Below are 16,838 nucleotides of genomic sequence, written 5' to 3'. Positions count from 1 at the left end.
TTATATAGCAAGGGAAACCACACTTCTGCCTTGTCTGGAAATACACTCCTTATTTGGGTTTTAGTTTGAAATATAATTTTTCAGAAATTGAGATCAGCAATAGTGCCAGCTGCTGAAACTGTAACCTTAAGCAGACTACAGTTCTTCACTTGGCCTCTTTCAGCTCTAGCTGATGCCTTAAAGCAAAACACTCATGCACTCAGCTGCCAGTACAGGAACTAAAACTGTTCTCAAAGAAAGCTACAAAAACATCTCCTGACAGAACCAAACAACTTACTGTACTTGAATTTTTCAAATAATATCATTTATGTTTGTAGACAGTTTTTTCCTCAGAGTGAAGAAAAGAGAGGGGAAGAAATTTGCAATAAATATGCCTGAACAGCATGTAACTTCCTGCCGGGAATCCAAGATATGTTACTCATTTAGACACCCCAATTTAAAGAATCTGCTACTTGTGGATTTATCTACAGCAAATGAAAATACACAAAATCATTACAAGAAATACAAGATAAGCAACTACATGTACCCCAGTGCTAGGAATTTGTTAAGGGGTGTGCATAATGGACAAGGAGAAAATAAACTAAAGTTCTCTTGGTACTGTCAACAAATTATGTTAACAGCCTTCGCTCAGGAAAATATCGGCATTTCCATATGTAACTTAATGAAAGTCTTCTGAATGTAACAACAGTAACTGGTATTAACAAGAGAAGACAAGTAGAAGGATGGTGTTAAATCAAGAGGACCAAGAAGCTGTTGCCGAAGTATTCCCCCCCAGTCATAAACCAACTGTTCATCTTTCAAAAAATATCACTATCTGAATTATACATGAAAAGGGGAAAATGTGCAATTTTTAGTGTGACTGTGGGGGAAACAGTTTATCTCTTTTATATATAGGTTATTTAGTGAAAAGCCTCTTCAAGGATCATAGTGCACTAGCACTTGTTCCTGCTCTGAACAGGTGCCGTATCTGCCACAACTGCCGTTCCTCACACTGCTGTACGTGCAAAGTTCTAACAAAAATGAGACATTATGTGGGGGTGATTCAGGAGCACAATAACAACAGAATGAGAAACTAGTCAAGCAAATGAGTTAAGCCCACAATCTTAGCGGCGGGGAATATCAGCCTTGAAAATTCACTGCAGAAACCTCTACTGTGAAGCTAAATGACGGATCATTCCTTTAAAAAGAAAACAAAACGCAAAACCCAGGGTATTTCAAATGACAGATGCTGAGCCCTTGCGCACCATGTCTTGAACACTGCATAATTCTCATCCCTCATCTCTTACAGGAGATGCTAAAATTTGAAAGTTATGGGAAAGGCTAAGAATAATAACTAAGCACCATATTTTTCTTTTTTTTTTTTAAATCATTAAATGTACCTAAGTGTAGGGTCTCCAAAGCACTAACCTACTTTGCTTCATCATTTTAAAGTGATATAAATATATATTAATTACTATAAGGGATCTACAAAGTAACAGGAATTTTCACCTTAGCTAGAAGTTAACATAATTTAGCCTGCTCAGATTTTCTTGCATGCTGTTTCTAATAAAGCGTTTTCAAGATTAGAGATGACCTTTTAAGTGACAATCTCAAAATAACAATAATTAAAAAAAAATTCTTAATACATCATTATGATGATCACAACTGATTTCTTTATACGTGTTCTGAATGCAAACCAAAGCAAAACTAAATACCTGGTGTCCAGCCATTATTTGCTTCAGCACATTTTCATAACATACTTCATCCATATGATTGAGCTGCTGCACCTGAAAAACAAACACCATACTTCATATTCAAAGCGTTTTTATCTTTATGTATTTTTTAATACATGTCAAGGAATTGACAGCAATCCATGAAAGAAAAATGTGATAATGCAATTAAATTTAGGATATACTGATTCCCATTCCCATCAATATCGATTTGGTATTTGGTGTTCACAAATAGAACATGAAAATAAGTAGACTAAATATGAGAAAGTGCAGTGAATATAAAATTTATGACGCGACTGTTGTTTTTTTGATAAAGTCCTAACCTAGGACTATTCTAAAATGTATCTGTTTCATATTAAGGAACCTTACTTCTCGAGGATATTGTTGAAATATCCATTTAATACACCATCTTACCTAACATTAAATCTTTCCAGTTGGTAATATAAAAATAGTTTTTACACTGCAGATATACACATCCAGAAAAACAGTGATTGTCAGCTCTTTTGCTCTAAAGAACAGAAGTGTCTTCATAGTTGGGTCATGCACAGGTAAGACTGGAAGCACTATGTACAGAGTTTCCAATTATGGATTAAAAAAAAAGTTTCAGGAAGGTTCTAAAATAAAGAGTTCAGTTGAAATGAAAAGTATTCTTCAAGCTACTCTAAAGATTTTTTTATTTTTCTCTAATGCATCACAATATAAATAGCATGTATCTACTTGAATGAACCTTAGTATTAAATCCAAATAAATAAATGAAGTTCAAAGGTGGAGCAATCACTCCATTCTTCATTTGTGCATTCATGTTCTATAACCATTTTTTTTTTTGACACAAAGAAATGTTTTACAAGAGCAAAGCACGTAAAAACTTGAAAATGGAAATTTAGTTCTTGGAGTTATCTAGAATAGCTGAAAGTTGAAAAACCTAGCTTTAAAACAGCTTTAGAGAGAAGAAGGGAACATTCATATCTGTAACCATACAAGTATAGCAATACAAAGATGAGAAAATATGGACGCGTGTGCAAGAGAAAAGCAGCCAGTCGAATTATTCTGAAAAGGAGAAGTTAGCATTTTAATTAATTATTTTTTCAAATAAGAACAAGTGAAAATCATTATGGAGAAATGTACATGGACAGTGCACAAATACACATGTGGAAATATATATTATTTTATATATACTGTATATATAATATATATACACACATACAAATTTAACTATGTATTCTTGGCATCTATACCTAAAAAGGAAAACATAAAGAAAAATACCTGACATTAAAGAAGAATATCTGACATGGACAGATCTTTGACTGAAGAAGCCAAACTTTAGTCTTGGTCCCACTTGCTCTAGGAGTTCCAACGTACAGTGTTTTAAGATCTTTGCTGGCTAACTTCTGTGCATAATAAACACACCATGCTGTCCTTGTCTTGGAAAGCTTGCCTATGGTGTGCACGTGCTAATCACTAATCAGCTTTTTTGGGAGAGGTTTTGGATGAAGGATGTCACAAAGTTGTTGCAAAGCATATATCTAAACTAAGTACGAGCCTTCTATCTCCTTGCAACTCATCAGTGTGGATATGGACACAGCACTGATTGCACCTGCTGATGTTCTGCAAGAACTGTTGTTGACTCCGTGGGTTCTTACATCACTTTCCTCCTCTCATGTAGACCAGAAGGATGCTGATATTGGCAATAATTTGGTGGCTTTACTATTAGCATCACCTTGAATAGAATCCTTTTTCAAATCCTTTTTGTTTGCAAAAAGAAAATCTCCAGGCTGTGGTATTACCAAAACAGTTAGCCAGCTACTCACACTCCAGAATAGCTACTACCTCCTAATATCTCCTCATCTATTCATGTTTATTTTAGAAAACTTAGTGGTTTTTTTTTTTTAATAATTTCAGATTTTATAGGATTATTTGTACATTTCTTTGATTTTGAAATCACAAATACATTCCAAAGTGAGTATGAAGAAATGGAGTCTTTCCTTTTTTCTTACCATACAGTGGAAATAAAATAAATATTCAAATCAAGTATCAGGAAAAGATTAAAGAAAACCAACAGCAAATAATAGTGAAGATACTTGAAACAATTAATGAAGGTTAAAATATGCAAATCACTATAAGTACCATATGGTAAACTATTATTGTGTGTACAGACTTAAAATGGCTCCCTACAGTTATAAAATAAGTTTATTTCCTGCACTGCAAATGGAATTAACTACTTAAGTAACCTAATAAGAAAGACAATGTCCATTTTTACAAAAAAGAAAAGAAATGCTCTTATTGATTAAGCTACAAAGTTAGCTTCTGATTGAACATCTTATGATTTCTATTAAATTAAATCACAGCAGATGAACATTTTCTAAAAGTTAAGCTATATAATATAAACCTTATTATCAGCTAGTGTGATTCATAGGAAGTCTTATGGAAAAGTGTTTGTATTAATTCCTGTATTTAAAGAACAAATTACATGTCAAGTGGCACTGAACTTATGATATTTAGTAAGAACATTATACCCGACCATGGCCTTTAATGCTTCCCAAAATGAGCAAAAACACAAAGAGTAAAGAAACTTATTTAGAGACTACCTTAATGTGTTTTCAATCAAATATGCACATATAGTTAATGGCTTAGCATGCTAAGGTTTTAATTGTTAACATATCAAGTAATATTAATGCATGACATGTTTATATATATATCTCTACTGATGTTAATTTTTATACATATATATATAATATCTCTATAAATGAATATTTTTCTTATAGCTTTCCACATGCATCCTTACAGCCAAACAAGCAACACCAACATTTCTAGCAAAATTCAAAACTGAAATGAGAAAGGCAGAATAATCAGCTGCTACAGTGATTCTGCATTTGAGGGTGACGATTTCTCCTTCATCAAGCAAAACTTAGTAGTAAGGGGAGGCAATGCAAAGCTAGATAGCATTGTATTCAATTACAGCAAAGTCTATTTACAAGTATTGTAAACTGAGGAAATACGATTCTTAAAGCACCTTGCAATCATGTATATCTTCATACAGAAGAAAATACGCTTCATGAACCATAATAACCCAGTACCCTCTACACATACATAAGTGAAGCATGATCAGAACAAACAGTAACCCTCTTTTTGGCATTAATGATTCTTTACCTTATTGGTTGTCTTAATTCCTATAAAGGTTTGCCCAAGTGGTACAGGTCGGAAACGGCCATCAAAGTAGAATAGTCCAATGAAGGGATTGACGTGCAGAAATGTAGCAACATCAAGATAATTGGGCAATGTAGCTGAAAGGCCCAAAATCCTAATCATACTTTGTGTAGATTCAACCTATTAAAAAACAGAAAACCTGTAAATGATCCAAGTGTTATAAACCAAGAAATCAAGCAGAGTTTTAAAACATCCCTTATAAAACAGTAATGTGAAAGGAGCAGCCTATGTTCTACAGAAGGTGAACAATAGATGTGAGTTAGTGATTATCCTGTATTGAAGAAACCAGAGCACTCTGCAATTCCATCAAGTTTTGCTAATTCAGTCTTTCTGTTTTATTGTACTTCTGCCCTGCAAAAGGTGAGCAGTCATTAACTGACATTGAGGAACAGTAGCAGTAAAACTGGCTTTGTTAAGAAGGGATAGTCCAATTTACGGGCAAAGCTAAGACAGAGAATTTGGTATCATTTCTTCCTTAGTCCAAATCACACCACAATTCTGAACAGAAAGAAGAATGTAATTCATGTCATCCCTCAGTCTTGGCTTTTGCTTAGGCCTTTCTGTAACTATCTTAGACAATCTATTCTAGTTCTTTGTAACAGACTTTCTTCCCTTCTTCTTTTCTTTCTTCCCTAAATGTTTGCATTACATGCCTTCCCATTTGGTAAGGGATAGAAAGTGCTTTACAGTGAAATACTCTGTTCCATATAAAAGTCTACATATTTCCAGGTCATTTTCAAAAATAATGAAACCAGTCAAAAGACCTGAATGAGGAAAGTATGCAAGAATTTCCCCATTTTCTTCTGGAATATTACGAGCCATGTAGGTTGGCTCACATCTCTTGTACTAACATAATTATTGAGAAACAAAGTTCACAGTAAACTTCATCAAAAGGCTTTTTGGACACTATAACTGAAGCCATATACAAGTTTTTCAACTTGTCTCCAATGTCTGAAAGTCTCATGATGAGTAAGGCTGGTAACTTCTACCGGGCTATGTCCTGTTCAAAACAATACTTAGAATACTTACTTAGAATACAGCTTTTGAATCAGCCAGGTATTTGAGTTAAAGTGAAAGGAAGTGCCATGTAATTAAAAGAGATTAATTAAAAGTTTTCAAAAAAAATTATTAAAATGTATATAGAGAGTATTCTCAAGGAAGAGAGAATACACCATAACGTAACACAGACCTGGCAAGCAACAGGCCCACCAAAATACTAAACTGAATCCCAAAAGAAATGACCCCCCCCACAAGTCCACAGGCAGACTAAACCACCACATTGTTCGGTAATGAACAGGGCCCATGGCAAAAATTTGGACATTTAAACTGTGGATGAAACCATCTATATGACAGAGAAAACCTGCTGATTGACTCTTCTGCACTTATAGAAAGAGAAGCTTTGCAAAGAAAAGCCCATGTACTATGAAATCTTATATGCAAATGCAAACTTCGATATAACTGGGACAAATCATGAGAGATTTCATTTTCAAAAGGCTTCCATCTGCAGGGTACAAAAGCAGCATTCGCCTGTGAGAGTACTACAAAGAAGTAGTATCACTTTTTACACAACTTTTCATAGCTGGATTATTTGATGAACTAAGGGCTATAGCTAAACTCAATCACACAGTTTTGAGGTGTTTGACGTTTGGTTTGATTTTGGCTTGGTCTCCTGGAGCACCACCTCCTTCTGCTCCAACCTTGCTGTCTGTGGGGTTGTTTGTCACACGTTTTTCCTCACTCCTGTCTCTCTCAACTGCTGCACAGTGTTTAACCCTTTCTTAAACATGGTTTTACAGAGGCACCACCATATTTGGGTGCTCAGCTGTGCCCTGAGTCGGGTGGGTTGGAAACAGTTGTGTCCAGCACAGCGCAGCCCCAGCCCCTCCTCACAGAGGCCCTGCAGCCCCTGCTGCCAGCACCTGGGCACCTGCACCCACTACAAATGTTTAATTTTCTTAAAGCTTATACACCTTTTAAAAAAAAAAAAAATACCCAAAACTTGAACCTGTAAAAACACTAGATGCTTGCCAATAAATTTATCCCATACTTCGTTCACAATCATCTGATAATAGGTACAACAATCTAAAAGTGTAACTGAGCTCCAATCTGGAAAACGTTCTTTGAGTTTACTAAATTCAATAACAATTTATTTCAAATCATCTAAGAGCATGAAAGCAGTAGTTCGAAAATGTCCTCAGTTACATCTGAAGGTAGAAAAGCATTTCAAGTATTTAAACAATGAACAAGAGCTCTGTTTAATAACCATGGAAGTATCAATTTACAGAGCAATTAACTGTAAGCTGTTTGTTCAGAATTTTCTTTCAAAATATAAACAATGGCCAGAGAACAGTTCTGGTTTACTGAGACTTATACTCTTCAAAACCTTTGTTAAAAAAAGTCATTTAACTTCACTGATCTGGCAGTTGGCCCTGGAGTTAAGGAGCTGACTGAGAACCCAGAATTACAACTCCACATGAAAATTGCAGCAGAGAGTTAACACAAACAAGTACTTAAAATGACTAATATGTACAGTACATTTTGAAACACAATATACTTTTGCATGTTTTACATTATACTTTGCATATATCTGTGCTTATGTATATACTGCCTACATAATTTTTTCAATTTATAAATCTTAAATTTACAAGTTATTTGGATAATTAGTTTTCTATTTACGTCAAGCCACAAAAATCAAGTCAGAGTGCTGTAAGAAATCACACAATTTCTTTAGCTCTATAGTAACATTTTGTTAGTCTTCGTGATTAAATAAAGGCTATTAAGACTCTAAATTATTCCATCAATTTCTTTAACTTCTTTCAAAGCCATCCAAACAAATAAAACTTTATTTTTTACCATCTACTTTTTTACCCACTAAACAACACAAAATATCCATAATTAATACACATAAATATAATCAAGAAGGAAAGAGAGGTACATTTACCCTAGAAGACAAAATATATAATAATAATTCTCCCAATTATTTTATGCTCGCATCAAATTCATATAAGGGTGGTGACAAAGAAAATTGAGAACCCCTTTTTACAAAGAGTCATATGGAAAAGACGAGGGCTAATGGGTAAAAACTACTCCTGGGGAGATTCCGACTGCACACAAGAAGGAAATTTTTCACAATGAGAACAATCATCAGCCATTGGACTATTGTCCCCAGGGAAGTGGTGGATTCCCCAACACTGGACACTTTTAAGATTCAGCTGGACAGGGTGCTGGGGCCATCTTGTCTAGACTGTGGTTTTGCCAAGAAAGGTTCGATCCTTGTGGTCCCTTCCAGCCTGGTATTCTGTGATTCTATGATTCAAACTGTTAATCTGCAAATAAATCTTCAAAATGTGCAGATGCCCTTTGTAAATATAGTCAATTAAAACATTAATAGTTTCCATGTGCTGCATCACTTCTCATTTGGTTCTTGAAGTCCCAATTAGAGATTATGCCTTCATCTACCAGCCACTATGAATACATAGTCTTTTCCTGAAATTACAGTAAAAATTACTGAAAAGACATTTTGGATGACAAAATATTCTGTTAACATTGCTTATCACTGGCTGGTGGTATGAAGCTAAGTGTGTTTTCTTCACTACTGGCACACAATGTCTAACATTTTAATCTTCATATGTGTTCAATTATCTCAATAAAAATATAAGCACCATTTGGCATTTACAAGACTGAACTGTCACAGTATTTTCACATCATGTTCTTTGAAAGCTTTACTATTTTTTATTGGTTTGATGTTACACTGGAAGTAAGAAATAAAGTTGCCATAACTATACTTAATTGACATATCTAATTAGTGTATCTAATTCAGAAGCATTCATGATGGCATGTGGAGAATTGACAGCATGTTCACCGTACACATTCGCAGAACATGATTATCACACCATGAAATTCCATGCATAAAAAACAAAATAAACATAAGATAGTTATCCGGTACCAATTTCCACACTCAAGCATCATCTGCGTTTACACTGTAAAGCATAAAGGATCAGGTATGGGAAGTGGCTCTCTGGACTGTAAATTGATCACAGCAGGATCATTTTCTTTCTAATAGGTTTTAAGATTTGCATATCATCTCATTACATTATAGCTGCCACTTGAGAGCATACAGAGTATGCATAGAGATAGTCTTTTATCTGACTTCTGAAGTTCTTCCTGAACTTTGTGATCTTGGCAGTCTTCCCATTTCCATGTATTAAAATATTACATTCACAGAATGAATTATAATCAAGTGGGAAAGTCGATTGTTCAACTCAAGCACAGAATTAAGTGAAGCAGACAAGTTTACATATTAAAATCTTTGAAGAGTTGTCCATTGGTTAGAAGTTACTCTGATATTCAGGTGACCCAGAATCACTTCAACGCACCCTCTATAGTCAAGTTTGTATGCCCTTCAGATGTACACTAAAGATACACAGAAAATTAGCATTTCTTAGTTTTTAAGTCTAGATGTGCAAGAAGATGAATTCTTAACTTAGGTTTCCAAGTTCCATACTCAGCAGTGCTAAGAATGAAGTACTGCATACAGGCATTCATATTAGTTATTACTTAGATACTGCCCTACCCACAGAACAGCTCTAAGTCTCAGCCTCTCACAAAAATCTATGTTTTTCTCATTATCAAAAAAAGGACAAAAAGAAAGGAGGGGAAAAATAAAAAAAAAAAAAAAAAAAAATTCTTAGAATGTTAAAAAAAATATGTAATTGCAGGTGTTTCAAAGTGACTGAGGAGGAAGTTTGTACAAATGTTTCACCAGTCTTTATTTATTGGTATCTTGTTTATAGTCTAATAAAAGAATTAACAAGTTGTCAATCAGTCCACATAGATGGTAATTAACTAGGTTTAGGAACAAACATGGAAAAACAGTAAAATTGCAAAATCAAAAGTACATAGTTAAAATGCAATTACTAATACTGTTTTGAAGATTCTACATAGGACATTATCTACAACTCAAACACTCTGCACAGAATGCATTTGTTACTAGGCAACCATCCAGTTAAGTAATTTCATAAATGAGTTTTACCCTGCTTCCAATGAACCCTGAAAATACTGTGATCTCAAGTCCTCCATTTAGAACATATTTAAAAATCTGGAGGTACTGAAAAACTGTAACCATGCAAAAATCACTATTAGAAGCCATATTATTTTCCCTCAGCTAAATATTAAGTACGTAATCCTTTGCCTTAAGAAATGACATTTTGAATATAGTTATTAAGAGATTTCTATGCCCTGTACAGTGCCGTGTCAGTTTTTCTTGAATGACAGAATGCCTTTTCCTGCTTACTGTTTTGTTCCCAAACTAAGAAACAAAAAGAAATAGAAGCCCTTCTACAAATCAGTTTATCTGCTTTACCATATTGTGAAAGAATATAAAACCTATGACAGTCACTATTACCTTTTAAAGTCCAGGGATGTATCACAAAAATGGAAAAATGTTTACATATCAATAATAAAAAATGACATGCAGAATGATTTCCTGACATCACTTTCATGCAAAGTAATAGAAAACCTTCAGAAGATTAATACAAATATCTGATACATAACATTTTCCAAACAAATGGAGATTTGGTTTTGTTTCAAAGTAGTGTGTTGTTTTAAAAGAGTCATTCTTACACAACTACAAGCTTGCCAGAAAAGATAACAAGATAGATCTAGACTCATGTAAGGCATTAGACATATGGCTACATACCATACTGTTTAAAAATAACATTGCAGAATAGCAAGAAAACATGTGTCACAACCTGATAAACTGACAGATCTTAAAGAGAATGTATAACTGAGAAACAGCAATTAGAAAGGGATGCCTTTAATTGCTTTCTAAGGCCGACTCTATTAAATAATTTTATCCATGATATGCAGTAAATAAAAAGTAATTGGTGACATGAAGAACAGGTGATCGGCAGAATTAATATAAGTGATGTATGTGTCAGCCATACAGATAAATCTAGGTTGACAGTCCCATTCAAACTAAATTTCTTTTAATTTAGCTCATTCTAAAACAGGTCACAGCTGCAAAATGAGACACCATTCTCAGGAAATATTCTTATAGCAACAAGGAAATCCTGCAGCAACTCTAAAGAGATTTGTCTGAGGACTTAATGAACAAGCATCTGAATGCAAGCTCTGAAGATGATGTGTTAGTTTTTTAGGTCATTAGCTATCAGCCTTAGATTTTTATTTTGTTGTTCTTCAAACTCCTCAGATTTTCTTAACCAGGAATGCCATTCCAAGTACATAAGAATTCCTAATTTGATCACAGTTAGGCACTTGGATTTGGGTAAGAAACCTCTGAACTTGTTTGCTTCTGACTTCTAGTAAAGAGGTAAAAGAGGGAAACAAAGGGACAAAAAAATGAGGTAAGGGAGACAATGAAGAAATAGAGATATTGCTAATGCATTTAGAGCAAGGAAAACTACATAACGGCTGAGAGGGAAACTTTCTTTAACAAGGTGCAATGAGGAAAGAAAGCTCAGAAAGGAAACATGAGAACTAGGGGAAGGAGAACTCCTCCATCATCTCATGGTCTCTGCAGTCAAGTTGGCCTTTGATATTCACATCCGCAATAAGCCCCTCCTTGTTGGTGAGTATGAGGTACATCAGAGCACCTCTTCTCCTTGGCTCCTCCATCACCTGGAGGAGAAAGTTCTCATCAATGCTCTCTAGGAATCTCCTGGATTGTTTGCCCTGCTGTGTTGTCCCACCTATTATTTAGGTAGCAACTTTGTTGATCTAATACAAAAAACGTAAAGCAAATGAAATTTCAATTTGAAGAATGTGACTATGATGAGAACAATATTTCAGGGTCTAAGATGGAAGCTTCAGTTCCCCAAAATCTGAGAAATCTTTTACTATGTTTTTTCTTTTATTTAATTCATCATTCACATAGTTGACAGAAAGTATCAAAACTCACATATCACTCAAGTACAATATTCAGTATGCTTTTTCTTGAAAAAATATCTATAAGCAGCAAAGGAGTCATCAAAATCTCACAATAATTACGACAAAATAATTCGGTGTCCTTTAAAAGCAGTCAGATTTTTTTTCTTTCAAGCTAATATGCTTGGTAGATATTACAGAAGTGCGGAAAGTTTGATTAAAAAGTTTAAGCATTTCAGTTTTACATCTGCATTATGCTTTAGACTAAAACTTTGAACATCAAAGCTACAAATTGGATTCAAAGAAGCTGTTTGATGTTATACCTACAGTATATAACAGAGCTCAAAGCAATTTTCCCACCAAAATGTTTAGCAAAGTCAATTTAAATCACTTGTGAAAACATTCTCTAAATTTTGAAAAGTGCAAACATGCACAAATATGCTGTTCATTCTGCTATGAGCAAAATCATCAGCAATTCCAGTATATATGCCCCTTCCAGGTTTTAAAAAGACTGGTTCTAAAAAATGCCATAAGTTAAAATGAACATGTTAAAGTCTTACAGTAAGTGGTGTGACTCACTGTTCATCTGGGGGAAGTATAACCATAATTCAGGTATTTTGAGGTATAAATCATGACAGACCTACTAATGTATCAGGATATTCCTGTTTTGAGAAAGTATTTGTATAGTTGAATTTGTACAGTAGATGGATACAGATGTCAAAGCATTCTTTTCTGGCACACTTGTAGACCCACGTAGATAGTTGAAAACTAGTTCTTAATGCTCCCCTCCCGCAAAAAACAAACAAACAAACAAAAACTTTGTCACATTGTCTGGTTTTCTGTTTTCCACCATGTAAGCAAAACAGCCCTCATATGCTCTGACGCGAGAGACAGTCTTTCTGTAAGACAGGATAACAAGCCGCACAAAATATAAGAGGCACTACATTAAACATCCTGACCTGCACAGGAATAGTGACATGATCTCATATACAAGCTGGCAAGGTATGATCCAGATGAAACTATAGGTACACGTCATTATTAGAGTAGCTATTAATAATTTATTGAAAAGGTTGAAGTAGTATTCAAAGGAATTTATCACAGTTCTGTCCTAGAAGTGACACAGGGAACGACTGTTCAGGTCAGACCAAAAATCCCTCTGTTTCAATACACTGTCTCCCAAAGTGGCCAAAAGCAACAGTACAGAAACTGGGAAAATGTCAAAGATACTTGCCAGCATAGCCCCTGGTTACTACAGCTCCCAGACCGATCTAGTGACTATTAGTCTGCAATAGATTTTTCTATGATTTACTTGTCTAATCACTTTCTGGATCTCTCCACTACAAATTAGGAGAAACTATTAATAGTCAATATTTCTGATGTCTTAAACCAGTATACAAATCAGGTAACTGATTTCAGGAATTACTGCAGTAATATAATTGACAGAAGGATATTTACACTGATGGTGTCTATTATTCTTACCTCCCATGTGCACAAATACTGAACAAGTATGATGTTTCTACAGATATCAATGAAAAATACGTTCTAGAACTACTTTCAGAAGGGCTGGAGAGGACCTTAATGTTTCATACAGAATCATCAAAGTCAGGAGGACACTCTCCAGGAATGGGCTGAATATCCTGGGTTTAGTTCCTGCTCCAGGGGCATTTATGAATTTGTCTCAAAATGTATAAAATTGAACCATGAGCTGGGAAGAGAACAAAAGAAATGTAACTAAATATTTTTTCTTTGCAAAATATCATTAAAATGTCATTAGATGTGATATTTTTTACACTTCAAACAGCTCTAATAGTATTTTCACTAAACTCCAGTGAAATACTTCTGAAATCAGTAAATGCATGTAATCCTTTTTAGCCACCAAATAAAAGTTCCAGTAATTTCATTATTAGCTATGGATGTACACTGCAAACATCATACATCTATTCTTGCAGTCTCAGGTTCTGTAGTGTAACATTTCAGTGTAATTTCTAAAACTAACCCTCTTTTATTTGTTTCTATATTAAGAAAGTAAAACACTTGTACAGAACATCTCCCATTTCTTTGACCCCAAGTTCGCTGGGAGGCTTGCAATTCAAAATACTTTCGTCTGGAATTGTTTTCTACTGCATAATTCTAAATATTTCTTGAAGCAGTTTTGTTTTCTGTTTAACTGTGGGGGATTTTTAGTGTACTTTTATACTGCAAATGTTCCCTCTCTTCAACTACCTTCTTGTAAAGATTCAGTGGTTTCAAAATACTGCCTTCCTTACCAATGTAAAATAAGTGAGGTCTTCAGAAAGGTAGTGAGATAGTTAATTTAAACATTTGTTTTTTGGTTTTCTTCCCAACTGTTTCACTTAAGGAAGGGTTACAAATGAGTAGCTTCAATTCCAGATAAATTAAACTCCAACGTGGTAGGTAAAACAAACCTTGAAATCCTAGAAGATTAAAGTACCCTAGAGAGCTATTTTTTAAATGAGTGCTGAAGCAAGCTACTGCTGTATTACAATAAATGCACTAAGGGTAGGATTCAGTCCCCAAGACATAATTGCCTCAGATTTTACATTCCTGAAGCTACCTGCACAGACTTGACAGAAACAAAAGTATCTATGGGAGATTTGTATCCAAATGAAGCAGAAGTAGGATGTCAAGCTGAATAATGTAGGGCAGATAAAACGGTTCTAGACATCTATTTCAGACAGCTGAAGCCTACCTTACAAGTTATCACGGTGTGCTTTCCATGCTTTCCCAACCTTACCTTTTCCCATAACTCTGCTCAAGCGAGGACCACCAGTGGTGGTCGTGATGGATGTGTCTGGTTGTGATGGTTGCATCCAGCTCAATGCAGATTTGAGGGAGACAGATAAGGGCTAATTTATGGCAATGCGCTCACCTGGTCACAGTGCTGGCCAATGTCCGACTCAAGCCAAATTTGGAAGAAACTAACACTGCAGTTAGTATGCAAATATAGCTGAGTCAATAATCTTATTCCATAAATAGTGGACAGGCCAGAGCCCTTTGAGCTCTCCTGAACAGCAGCAGGTTGCACACCAGGATCTCCCATGGAGCAGGGATGCCTCTCAAGGTTATGCCTTAAGGGTGAGAGAATCCTCATCGTGTGAGATAGTCAATAAGTGAATCGGGAATATATGTGCTGAAACTGTGGAATCCTAGCTAAGTGATATAAAGGATTGATTGGACATATATAATCCTTTAGACATAAACCATTGACCAAATCTGAGACTATGTGTGAATCCATCTGCACCAAGACTCCTCTCTGAGAAAGAGTTTAGAACGCCAAGGCGGTCCCCTCCCTGAACCTCATGATTCAACAGGAGGGTCTCCCTAATAGTTTTGTATGACCCTGCCCCTATGCAGCAAATAACCAGGTGTACCTTGCCATGGAATCATATGAATCCACCGTCACACTTACCATTGATTGCTGTTAACTCAGTGTCATAGATCAATAAAATATATTGTTGCTTCTCTCTTGTGAGCTAAGTGTATCACTCTTTCTGTGACACAAGTCTCACAAACCATCACATTAAAAAATGAATGAGTCTTGCAATCTGACATGAAGACAACAACTGTCATGGTCACTGCTAAAAGCTGAGATTCTTTAGAGTAAAGACACCTAAGGAAAACAAGGTAATCGATTTAAGAAAGAAAACAGGCTATCGAACAGGTTAAGTTTTAGTGCCCTTGAGGTGGTGCAAACTTTACAAAGCCCTAGTCTCCATAAAGAAAAAGTTTTTCCACGTTTACCTTCTTCTAAGGAATTATTACTTATATAATAATTACTTATACAGGAACTTTACACTTTCTGCACTGGATTAGAGCAGACATTCATTTTATTCAGTTCTTAACGGAGCTGGAATCAGATGATTCAGAGTCTTAACAAGTTTAGTGTAGCCTTACCAAGAAAAAAGCTAAAAAGCTTTAAACATATAACAAGCTACAAATAGAGTCATAACAATTGTTTTTCATTTGTTACAGATTATTTGTATTGACGTACTTTTGCTTTGCGTGACAAAAAAGAATGGCATTCTGTCCTCTCCTTACCATTATCTAATTATCCTAATTCCACCATTTTTATTCATGCCTAAATTCAACATTTTATTTTTCTTGTAAATGAACATCTCACTGTTGAGACCAATCTTATTTATTGCCTAACTCTGAATCTCTCTTTTGTAAAAGAACCCACACATTCATCCTTTTCTCCTTGTGCTATTTCAAATCTTGATATTCAGAAAGTACCACTAAAGCACAGAAGAAAAAAATGGACCAATTACACTAAAATGACATAGTATTATTCTAGCCGTGCTGAAAGTTTTGCCTAGGTTTAAGACACTACTATTAATTAAAAAAAAAAAAAAAAATCTAGGAAAACTGCTAATTAAAAATCAACATTCTTGATAAGAAAATACTTTCAATTTTGGTTATGTTAAAACCTTAACATACTTATAATTTGTTTAAAAATGTTCAATTTTGCTTTTACTTGTACAGTAAATAAATTAACATTAGTAAATCACAAATAAATAGCCCTGTAACAAACTAAGCATCCTAGGAATCTGATAGTTGATACAATACAGAAGAGAAGGTAGAAGACAATCATTTTTCTTCATTCTTAGTACAGAGTAACTACAAAATAAATTATAATCTGCCTAAACATTTTGATCTCATTTTCTAAACATCTCTCCTTTTACACTGAAATCTATCTGTTCTGGACCAAAATAAAATTATTTTGCAGATTATTTTGCTCTTACCTGCCGTAAAGTACGTGCTACTATACTTTCAAGCACTGGTCCTCTGTCTTCATGCAACAGATGAACTTCATCGAGAATCAAGAGTTTTACCAGCTGAGAGAGGGCTACATCACCAACACTTTTTCTTGTCACTACATCCCATTTCTCTGGAGTGGTCACAAGCATCTAGTAGAGCAGAAAAAACAAATATTAAGCATATAAAAATTAAAATCCAGATTCAAATTTATTAAAAAAATAAGTATTTTAATATACAGCAGAGCAAATGCAATGTAGAACA

The 16,838-nt window shown here is 34.8% G+C and overlaps 1 protein-coding gene across 4 annotated transcripts in view; it reads right to left on the bottom strand.

Annotated features, from left to right (window-relative positions):
• ASCC3 (activating signal cointegrator 1 complex subunit 3) overlaps window positions 1-16,838 on the bottom strand; it is a 263,881-nt gene that overhangs the window by 148,105 nt on the left and 98,938 nt on the right. For all 4 annotated transcript variants that reach the window (XM_065835259.2, XM_065835258.2, XM_071806703.1 and 1 more), the window contains exons 11-13: window positions 16,562-16,726; window positions 4,857-5,033; window positions 1,695-1,766 (exon numbers count right to left, since the gene is read on the bottom strand). In XM_065835259.2, coding sequence (XP_065691331.2) covers window positions 1,695-1,766; window positions 4,857-5,033; window positions 16,562-16,726 — 414 coding nt within the window. The remainder of the gene's footprint in view (window positions 1-1,694; window positions 1,767-4,856; window positions 5,034-16,561; window positions 16,727-16,838) is intronic.

Source organism: Patagioenas fasciata, chromosome 3 (assembly GCF_037038585.1).
Source record: "Patagioenas fasciata isolate bPatFas1 chromosome 3, bPatFas1.hap1, whole genome shotgun sequence".
Lineage (NCBI taxonomy): Eukaryota > Metazoa > Chordata > Aves > Columbiformes > Columbidae > Patagioenas > Patagioenas fasciata.
Note: the sequence above shows the minus strand (reverse complement) of the source record. Positions and strands in the feature narration are given on the sequence as shown.